The following is an 11,660-nucleotide window of genomic DNA, read 5'->3' as shown; positions in this document are numbered from 1 at the left end:
CCGAATGGGGCAGCCCCATTAACCGCAACTGCATGGGGGTGAACTGGCACTATTCTAATCATAATTATTGCCTGGCAAACCTGCAATGCAGATGTGTTAAACTCACAGCTGAGCGAAATTCTCGCCTGCCGAATATACTTGGATTTCAGCAACTCAATGGAGTGCAGTTATCACGCACGAAGGGTGATGCCATCTTTGATTATTGATGACACTTTGCACGCGCCATCTCGCGGCAACTGCTTTTGCTATTCAGAGCCCCCTCCACCCGCCCCTTCCCCCCACTCTCCCCCCACCACCACCACTACGCTCTGCGCTCGACGCATATCCATGATAACGTGTTAATATTGGCGAAGTCATTAAAGTTACACAGCTGTATCTTTATTCTGAGTCACAGTATAGCAAAGCTTAGCTATCATAGATTGTTAAGATCTGTATTAGTAGGATCCTAGATATATGCTCTGAGCGCGAACACGGGTGATGGGAGGGGTGCTCTTCATTCGTTGCCAGTGAGTTAGCATCAGAACACCTGCCGTCAGGTGAGCGCTGTCGCTCTGTGGCGCACTTTGTTTAGGCTAATTTTAGCATGGCGGAATGATATTTAGAGTGGCGGGTGCATTTAGGATGGCGGGCTCGACGATAGCCTGGCGGGCCGCCGCAGGCTATAAGTGCTCTGGAGAACCCTGCATATTATATACCATAACCACCTAATCATAACGAGTGATGTGTCCAAATAATTTGCAAGGTCTGTTGCATTTTTCAGCCATCCATCTGAGAGCACGACTGAAATTGTACGTTCATAACCGTAGCAACAGACCCCAGATGAGCCCAGACGCTCTGCGGCTCTTGTTACTTTTAATCTTGAATCTTAACATATATCATGTAGCTATGGCCGTGCGTATCCATTTACCAGTTATGCGCACATAAGCTGTTACCATAGAAATATTAGAGACACTATATATTATTATTTCTATGGCTGTTACACTCTGGGGCATAGGAACGAAGTATTATTGAGGGGGCAGTAAAAGGCATCGCTGGTTTTTTTTTTTAATTTATATAATTAACAGAGTGAGAGAGAAAGTCTAAGATAAAGAGAGAGAGAGAGAGTAGTAAATTGAGACGGGGACAGGAAAACGGTGATACGGTCAGGTGTGTATGCGAGCGGGAAACGGGGTACAATTAGGTCGTGCGAGATGGTGTGCAAGGGGATGGGAGGTGGGAGGCAGGGGGAGGGAGGTCAAAGGCAGTTGGAGGGAGATGGGAGGTAAGGGGGTGGAAGTGAGCGGCAAGGGGAGTGAAGTGGGAGGCAGGGGGAGGGAGGTGAGAGGCAGGAGGGAGGGAGGTGGGACGCAGTGGGGAGGGAGGTGGGAGAGAAGGACACCCCCGCCCCCTCTAATTAAACTTGGAGATCCATGCTCATATGTTCAAATTTTTTGTCATTCATTAACTTGTATTTGAATTGTTATTATTGTTCTTGTTATTAGAATTAGCCCATAGAGATTAGGTGGGTGCGAAAGTGTAGCTGATATATTTGTTCGAATTGGCTACGAAAGTCAAACAAGAATAAAGAAATAAGTCTTGCTATGAACAAATGAATTTATCAGCAGAACACCAGACACCAGATGAGACCTGTCGCACTGCGGCACTTGTTAAGCTTACTCTCCACCTTTTGCACTGGTATTGCTCTAATGAAGATTAAATGTTTATTGACGAATGAATCGAATCAATCGCACGTTTTATTTATAGAAGAGATATATCTTTATGCTCAAGCCAAAAAATTTCATGAAATTTCCAGCACCTAATTATGTTACCATACAAATTTTGAATTTTTATGTATTTTGGATATTTCTCAATTACCACAAAGAGTGAGGAAGCAAAATTTTCGCCATAGGTTTTATATGTACCAAAATAGCGCATCAGGATTTTTCTTTAAGCTTCATATTTACTGAGAAAAATGAAAAAACTGCTTAAAAATCAAGTTGTGTTAGATTAGAACTGTAGAATTGAAAATTTGAGCGAATAAAGAGGCATAACTCATAAAATGCGGCACTTAACAATCCCTGATGCGCTTTTTTTACAGCAATATGTTACATGGTTTGCACAGTCCTTGAAAAGTCCTTGAATTTGAGGGGAGTCCTTGAAAAGTACTTGAATTTGAGGGGAGTCCTTGAAAAGTACTTGAATTTAGTAAATGTTGATTTTGTGCTTGAAAAGTCCTTGAGTTTAATGAAAATGTCCTTGAATTTTAGAAAGAATCCTTGCCTGTAATAAAAAGAAATTTTGTACCATCAATAATGTGCAAACCTCAATAAAAATTGTGTTAAATGAGCTTAAAAAGCTATAGACACAATAGACAGTTAAATGATGATTACAGTAAGTCAGTAAAATCAGTCAGTAAATCAAGGTATGTTGTAGAAGTGACAGTGTTTAGAAGGGTTTATTAATGTGATCCAGGTAAGTTTTAGAGGTGACAGTGATTAAGAATGGGGTTATTATTAAATTAATCCCTGGAGGTATGTTTTGTTCTGTGTATGAATTCCGATAAAATGTCCGATAAAATGTCCTTGAAAATTTTTTCAGTCCTCCTGTATGAACCACATTGTGTTACCATTAAAACGAGTGTAAAATTTAATTAATCCGAGTTGTAATCACAAAGATACATCGACTACTATGTCATAAATCGAAACGGAGAAATCAGCGTTTTTCAATTTTTCACAATGATCGACCGCCTGTGTGCAAAATGGGTAAACGTATGTGAAACATCTACTGTTAGTACTTACTGTGTGTGACATATTCATGACTAACTGACACCACTAAATTGGTAAAATGTTCCATGCACCTTGACAAATTGTGAGAAGTTACGAGGTTGCCATCGTCACTAAGCTATATATGTCAACAAACGCGCGCCTAATGTAAGGTATGTAGCGAGGTGAAAGAACTATTTTGGGCAGCGTGGGATAGTTCACCTATCACTGGCAGATGACAGCTGTAGAAGGGTTGATGTTGATGGATACTGGCTCAGTGAATATCGTGAAAATTCTAGTTGTATCATGTCTCTGACGTCATCAGTGACGTCAGCCGCAGCTCACTACACGTGTACGCGGGCAATCAAAATGCTCTAAAAGTTCACATGTATCGTTATATGGAGAAATGAGCATGTAGACAGGTGGCACATAGTGCAGTTAGCCAAGGCTCCACACTAACTTTTTTTTTCAGTAAATCGAAAATGAAATCTGGTGGCCCGAAAAGAAGAAGCTAATATCATTAAATTGTTTAAGCCTAAAATTCCCTTTAAATCGCTCTTTCACAAGGCATTAAATTTAAAAAAAAATTTTTTTCTCAAAATTCATCCTTTGAGATTTGAATCGATAAAAAGGGGAATTTTTTTTATGGGCCAAAATTACCCCCTTGTGAAAATGGACTGTTCCAAAAATATGTGACTGCACGTCGCATACTTTCGCACACGAACTTTCGAATGCTGGCAGTTTCCCTTCGGATCTGAAACAGTGTACGCGCGGTGTATTGTGTACAGCCTGCATGCATGCAGCTAGAGCTAGAGCTCCAGTCCAGCTAGCTAGCAATATACATTACATACAGTGCAGTACAGTGTAGTGCAAATTGCGACCAGTGCGGTGTCTGCTGATTTGTGTTCATTTGATCACGCTTGCTCCGCGAATTGCTCGCTCTCTTTTGAATGAGATTAGCACGTAAGAAACAATTATTTTTATCACATAGACACTTTGAAATTTTAGTGGCCCGATCGGGCCACCAAATTTTATCTTTTTGAAATTTTGGTGGTCCGACATCAAGTTTTGGTGGCCCCGGGGTACCGGGACACCGCTAGTGTCGAGCCTTGAGTTAACCATCGAATAGTTGAAAATGAAAAATCGGTAAAATTTTGCCTAAAACCTTAAGAGTAACCTTAATGCAGGAAATGGAGGACAGAGAGTTAATTAGATGCGTTTAATATAATTATTTACATAAGTTACGTATGAGTAAATGCAGAAATTCGGAGCTGTGCATGTTAATTGTGTGTAACAGCCATCAGTGCAAGCAAGTATGTGTAATCGCACATTTTGTGTGTTCATTTAGGATGACATGCACGTGAGGGTGTTTAATTACAACACGTTGGAGCGTGTGCACAAGTTTGAAGCACACTCGGATTACGTGCGCTCGATTACCGTGCATCCGACAGAGAGCTTCATCCTCACCAGCAGTGGTACGGTCATGCTTGTCAGAAAACAAAACCCATTATTCAAAACACATTGCTGAATTCAGTAAAATGGTTTAACGTGCTTGTGATAAGGAATTTTCACTGGTAACAATAACTATATTATATGTAATAATATATGCTTCAGTTTAAGTTGCTGGTTTTTTAGTTCACCTTCTCTCCTGGTCATGCAGACGCAAACTCATAATGCCTGATCGGCAAAAATTTTTAGCCGTATCAATGTAACTAATTCCTTTAATGACTGTGCAATTGAATTACAAAGAACCTCTTCTACATTTGATCATATGTAAAACAGTCAACATGTTATTTTGTGCATCTTGTCAATTTTTGTGTGTCTGAACATTTCAGATGACATGTTGATCAAGTTATGGGACTGGGACAAGAAATGGGAGTGTAGCTGTGTGTTTGAGGGACATACGCACTACGTTATGCAGGTGGTGTTCAATCCGAAAGACAATAACACATTTGCTAGCGCCTCCCTGGACAGAACCATAAAGGTACTATATTGGCATATTACATAGACTTGTACACAAATGCGCACTTATGTTCGTGTAATATAAAATGTTATATTATGATGTAATGTTTAAAGTAATTATTTTAAAATCATTGCTTAAAAATTCACAATCTAGAAAAAATTATAGTGAAATATAGTATTACCTAATATCGGATTTTTTACTTATTACACCAACTTGAAAAACACTACGAGTTTATGCTGTTATAGCTTGGAAAATTGGAATTGAACGTGTCATAACACCATAGCACATTTGATTATACCGACAATTACTTTGCAAATAGGGCCTTCAAAACAAAAGGCTGATTCTGTGTGGTACGATTTTTAAATTACTTATCACTGGCCGATATCTCGCGCTATTGCGATAAAATCCGAGATTTGGAAGAAATGGTTGCAGAATTGAAACGAGTAATCAAAATTCAAATTGTGAATGTTTTTGGTGAATATAGCTAAGTACGTGTAAGTTTTTAATACATGTTAGCGTTACTCTAGACAGTTGCTGTTGCTCGAGCAATAACAGTAAGTATCGTAAAAGTGTGGAAAACATGAGACCAGTCTGAAAATTATTTTTGAAATCCGTACTTTAAAGCTTGCTTATAAGGAAAAGCTCTCAAATTTTAACACATACATTACTTCTATCAGCAAAGTCCTTACTTTGACAAACATGCAATACAGTATCCTATCTGAATGTAATACTGCAGAGGGCATTTCTACTTACAACCAAGTTCTGTATGCATGTCCATCCACTTGGTTTACTCACAGGTGTGGCAGTTGGGAAGCAGTACACCGAATTTCACTCTAGAGGGTCATGAGAAAGGAGTAAATTGCGTCGACTATTACACGGGCGGCGACAAGCCTTACCTCATCTCGGGAGCAGACGACAGACTTGTGAAGATATGGGACTATCAGGTATGAGACGGGTAGATTCGAGGATGGTTAGTGTCAGGTGATGCTTGCACCAGTGCTCAGTTGCCAAGTCTGTGAAGCATTTGAGGGCCCTTCTGCGTTGATCCTTTTAGGAGTCCTTCCATGTTGACTTTTTTTTAAGAGCCCTTGCATGATGACCTCTTGTATGATCCTCCTATGGTGACCTTGATGTGAAACACCATTTCCTGAGCTTTGCATTGATCATCGTTTTGTGACCTTGGCATTTTCCATTGAGACATTGACATCTGTGGTAACCTGAGTCACAGTCACTAACAATGGTATTCATCATTGCAGAACAAAACCTGTGTTCAGACGCTGGAAGGGCATGCACAAAACATTGCAGCTGTGGCTTTCCATCCAGAACTCCCCATTATCATGACAGGATCAGAAGATGGTATATGGAATAGACCACTACCATGAGCTGATAGCTGGTTCTTCTATTGGTTCAGCCATCATGTGTTCTTTGATACCTCCAAGGTTTTGCTTACAAAGAATAAAAATTTGCCAGCTTTTGCAGTTAGAGTTGTCATAGCACCGTACGGACTGAAGTGCAGCTATCAAAATCGAAACTAGTATTTCATTATTAGCATAATGTTAATTACTGAGGTGTAATCTCGAAGCAGCACAATCCGATTGTTAAGTATAGCACACTGGGAGTACAGCCTCTAAATGTGATCTCAGCAGGTTTTGGTCTGTTTTCAATGTCTAATATATGTTTTTACATGGCCGCAATCACTATACATAATGATTTTAACGATATATGATGAAAGCACGTGAGCCAGTCAATATGCCTGGGATAACTCTGTGTATCTGGTCATCGCAGGCACTGTGCGCATCTGGCATGCAAACACGTACAGGCTGGAGAGCACTCTCAACTATGGCCTGGAACGGGTGTGGACCATCGCTTACCAGCAGGGGTCGAACAGTGTTGCCATCGGTTACGATGAGGGAAGCATCATTATCAAGGTATGTCTTTGAATTTGCGCCTGGATGGTGACAGATGGAACCATTTAATTTACAAACCTGTTTACCCAGATGGTAGGATTATCATTATTCCCCATGGTAGTAGCAACATTAATCATCATCCAATTCAAATAAAAAATGATAGAAACATAAGGGAACCGAATGACATATTTCCACGAACATGCCTTATATGGTTTCTACCTGTAGCTCGGTAGAGAAGAACCAGCGATGTCAATGGACCAAAATGGCAAGATCATGTGGGCAAAGCATTGTGAGATCCAGCAGGCCAACTTGAAAGCAATGGTAGACACAGAGATTAAGGATGGCGAGCGCTTACCTCTGGCCGTTAAGGATATGGGCAGCTGTGAGGTGTACCCACAGACCATTTCTCACAGCCCCAATGGAAGGTAACATTCTTATTCAAGTCAGTTGTGCTCATTATTACATGAGCACTGAATCACGAGTGTTGAGGATTACATGTAGGTAGTAGGTAATCACGCCTGCCTGAAATCTCTCTTATGCTAAATATATTAGCTGTTCTGTGTCTTACTTAGGCACGATCCTACTTGATCTAAATTTTGCTTGTAATAGTTATAATTTTCACCTCGGTGGAATTTTATCTACCATCAATCCCCAGAGCTCAATTTTTGCAGTCGTCCGGTCGTCCATGACGACTGGATATTCTCTCGGGCAACTACAAATTGATTCCATGGTTGTCCGGTGTCCAACCTCTATAAAATCAATAACCTGAGCTCGCTCAATGTTTGCTCATCTGTTACTTGACACAGTGTTAATGTAAATGTTATGAAATCAATTTTATGCAACTTTTAATTACTATAGTTAAGTACGTCATTCAGGGACAACCATATTGCTACTCTGGAGGACAACCGGAAAAAAACCTTAAAATTGAGCCCTGATCCCATATGTGGTTTATCTCACTTGTGTTCAGTCTCACTTGTGTCTAATCTCACCTGTATATATCTGTATACTTCAGTCTTATGTGTGTCAGTAATGAACGGGGTAGCAACTGCGAAGAAACCTAATTACGTTTTCCCACCATCCCCTGCATAATGCTACTCATGTAGTTAGTCTCAGCTGTCTGAAATCTCCCAGGTGCCAAACATCACCTGTGTTCATTGCCACGTGAGGGATCTATATCCTCTTCAAAAATCCTCACGCCTTCGAGTCGTACACGTGTGCAGTGTCGTGATTCCATATAAACGCTCACAATTCATGACCTTATCTGCCTTTACACTGTGAGATAAGCCTGGTTAGAGCAACCTTGAAGAAACTCGTGATAGTACACCTGCCCCCTCCCCCTCCCTTCTCGCATCTCATTGGCTGCATGTGTCGATTGGCAGGTTTGTCGTCGTGTGCGGCGACGGAGAGTACATCATCTACACAGCGATGGCGCTGCGCAACAAGAGCTTTGGCTCGGCGCAGGAGTTCACGTGGGCGCACGATCCCTCCGAGTACGCCGTCCGCGAGAGCTCAACGGTCGTGAAGATCTTCAAGAACTTCAAGGAGCGCAAGTCGTTCAAGCCGGAGTTTGGTGCGGAAGGTGCGTAGCTTGGCGGTCGCCGTCGTCCGTCTGCTCAGTCGAGCCTCTGGGAGGTGGACATGAATTTTTGTGTGTGCTCTTTCTTTAGTTGGGGTTGTTTAAAAAATAATAATATTGCATGCTTAGAATAAGAGTATCTGTGTAAGGAAAATCTCATGCGTTAAAATTAAATTGTAACCTGTGCCTCGATAATAAGAAGCTACAAGAATGTACAATATGATTGACATGCCAATTGGTATTATAAAATGTGAATAACTGTGATAACTCTTAGGCATTATTCCAGATATTCAAAGCACAAATATAAATGTAGTCATCTAAGGAAGTGCAAGTGACTACTGTATATGCTGTATATTTTGCGGTGGTTTAATTTTCGCGAATTTCGCGAACGCGTCCCCGACCGCGAAAATAACAACACGCGAATATTTCATACCGAATAATTCATAATTCACCGACCGCGAAATTAACCATTCGCAAAATTGTCAGTAATGTCTGAATTTGCGAAAATATCTCTATGAAATATCTTAGTACAATCTTTAGTAGTATCTCTATACAATACTAGCTGGGCTACCCGGCAATGCCCGGGATAAAGAAGAAAAGAGCTAGAATTTAGTCTGCCATCACGGCTGTACATCCATCCCTCTCCCTCCCTTTCCCTTTTTCCCCCTTCCCCTCCCTCCCCCTCCCCTTTTCTCTTTTTCCCCCTTATTTTTCCCCTTATTACATACATAAATCTACTACATAAATGGGGGAATCTGTCCAAACTCGTTCGAAAATGTACCGGTCATTCGCAGGGGGGGGGGGTTGAGGGAATGTTATATTAATATTACTAATACTGTAACGCTTGTACCTTATATACTGTATAGCAGTGTTTAACAGCAATACATGCGTTCATCACGACCACAGACGAAAGATTGACGTATCGTTGACTCTGGTATTCTTGCGTTACACACTGAACAGTATACACACCTCTCGAGCGCTGTAACTGACAAAGCGTACTCCCTGCAGGCTGCGTTCAATGCTTTGCACCCGAACCCACCCAAAAGCGAAACCGAAACCGTCAATTCTCGAGCGCTGTAACTCACAAGGCCTGCGTTCACTGCTTTGCACCCGAACCCACCCAAAAGCGAAACCGAAACCGTCACTTCTCGAGCGCTGTAACTCACAAAGCCTGCGTTCACTGCTTTGCACCCGAACCCACCCAAAAGCAAAACGAAAATCGTTGGAAAATGTACCGCTCATTCGCGGGGGCGCCACCGTCCAATAACATTTTATGCATTGGATTGAATTAATTTTAATTGTTGCATGCCCCTATCGGGCCATGGAAGAATGACATAATGACATAATAAACATAGGAATCGTGTATAGAACATTTGACAAACAATGAAATAAATGGTAAGATTTAATAAATAACTATAGCACCCGGTGTCACATGACACCATAGATAGTTCACGTACATATACGGTCGTTTTTGATGTTTTTGGCTTTTTTTAAATATTTTGTTGCCTTAATTTGCAAATTTTTTTGGCTTAAAATGGTCGTCGCGTCATGCTGATTCAAAATATAAATGGTGTTGTGTGTCTCCTGTTACGTGTCTCGAGAAGATTGACGGACAGAGTGACAGACAGATTCCCTCATTTATGTAGTAGATTATTAGACTGAGAGAAATTAAAGTCAGAAGTCTACTCACATTAATGTTTTTGTCACCTTTGTTAATGTCTGTGTTCCTACGTTAACCCTGCCAGTGGAGTCACTAGTGAGGATACAGCATCTAGCCCTCACACATTGTCGCTGCAGGTATATTCGGAGGCTACATGCTGGGTGTGCGCTCTCTCAGTGGGCTCAGCTTGTATGACTGGGAGAATCTAGACCTCATCAGACGCATCGAAATCCAACCGAAGCACGTACGTCATCCAAAATAAGTACTGCATAGGACTTGCAGACAGTTTGACTATGATGCGACCGCACCATTTCATTGGGCAAAGTTGATAAAAGTCTTATAGTCAATACTATGACACCTATATAGGTTTGTGGTCTTTGTGTTGCATAGATGGAAACTAGGCTGTCTTGAATTCTTGTCGCTGGCTTCAATGGCTGGTTTTCTTAGGATTCGCATATATGTTCCATAAAGTCATAAATGTTCCACAAAAGAAATATCATCCTACATGCATTTCATGATCTAGGAATGTGTTTGCACATGGTCGTGTTGTAATTGTTCCTGAATTCTGCATAATCATGTGTCCGTGTTGTGACTTCCTTCATTGCATATAGTCTTGACTTCCCATTGTAACTGTCTTGTACCTTTGCAGGTATTCTGGTCAGAGAACGGTGAGCTGGTGTGTATAGCGACAGAGGACTCGTTCTTTATACTCAAATACAACTCTGATGCGGTCGCTAACGCCGCAGAAGACAAATCGCTCGTCAGCGAGGACGGTATAGAAGACGCATTCGATGTGAGTATGTTGTAATCGTGATGTGAATACGATCACAATGCGATACGAATATCCATGCCTACATCTGCCTAATCAGTGATTACCTAATACTGCATCTGTGTTTAGTTTTATTGGTTGCAAGAACAATCTACATGTATCTTCAATCTTGAAGAACCATCTACATGGTCTGTAGATGGTTTATGCTCTCTGATGATTAAGGACACGTAGTGAGATACAGCGGGTTACTAATCAGTTGATCTTACTGATTTGTGCGGTTTCATAATGCATTACAAGGAAGATTTTCTGAATACTCCTGGCTCTGGGGGGAGGGGGGGGGGTGTTCGTGTACATGACTCTTTTAGAGCAAAACATTGTATTTTCTCATTCCTTATGGTAAGACTCTCAAAAAAAGTTTGGGTAACACTTCTGGGTCAAGTAAGTTTTTTGTGTACAGCCCATTATGTGATTTTCGGTTAGGCGCCAAAGTGGAAAAATTACAATATTGAAGTTTCAGAGCAGAATTCTTTATTAAGTAACCATAAACTTCCAAATGTCACTGAATTACATTGAATAAGTATTACTAACAACTTTCTAGCATGATTTGTTGCCATAAACATTGTTTCATGGTACGAAATGGCTACACGGTTCGTAGCAGGTCTTCCAAAGTCTTATAAGTACTTATTTTGCCAAAAATTAAATAAGGGCCCTTATTAGTACTTATTTTTGGTGAAATCTTAGAAAAGTACTTAATAGTCCTTATTTTTTGCCAAAGGACCATTTTTAGCTCATCTGACATAGTCAGATGCAGCTTGTAGAATCGCATGATCGTGCGTGCGTGCGTGCGTGCGTGCGTGCGTGCGTGCGTGCGTGCGTCAACAGTTGGGCACAAATCTTAACCGCTCGATGTACGGTCACGATAGTTCGGGACGGGGGGGGGGGTAATCCGAAAACGAGTTGGGATGTCGAAGCTGGGGGTCAAAGGTCAAAGGGCAAGAGGTGTAAAAGAAGGGGGAACATTCCCTCCTTAACTTAAGGTATAGG

General features: G+C 41.2%; 1 protein-coding gene across 1 annotated transcript in view; it reads left to right on the top strand.

Moving 5' to 3' along the window:
- The window catches only part of LOC106815858 (coatomer subunit beta'-like), a gene marked incomplete at its 3' end in the record, with an annotated part of 42,248 nt that overhangs the window by 23,569 nt on the left and 7,019 nt on the right, over positions 1-11,660 (top strand). The window contains 9 exon segments of the mRNA XM_014820382.1: positions 4,090-4,216; positions 4,577-4,725; positions 5,502-5,648; positions 5,961-6,060; positions 6,490-6,632; positions 6,837-7,036; positions 7,991-8,190; positions 9,985-10,091; positions 10,497-10,640. Of these exon segments, the coding sequence (XP_014675868.1) occupies positions 4,090-4,216; positions 4,577-4,725; positions 5,502-5,648; positions 5,961-6,060; positions 6,490-6,632; positions 6,837-7,036; positions 7,991-8,190; positions 9,985-10,091; positions 10,497-10,640 (1,317 nt within the window).

This window comes from Priapulus caudatus, unplaced genomic scaffold, assembly GCF_000485595.1.
Source record: "Priapulus caudatus unplaced genomic scaffold, Priapulus_caudatus-5.0.1 Scaffold1219, whole genome shotgun sequence".
NCBI classification, from domain to species: domain Eukaryota; kingdom Metazoa; phylum Priapulida; class Priapulimorpha; order Priapulimorphida; family Priapulidae; genus Priapulus; species Priapulus caudatus.
This window is presented reverse-complemented; position numbering and strand designations above follow the sequence as displayed.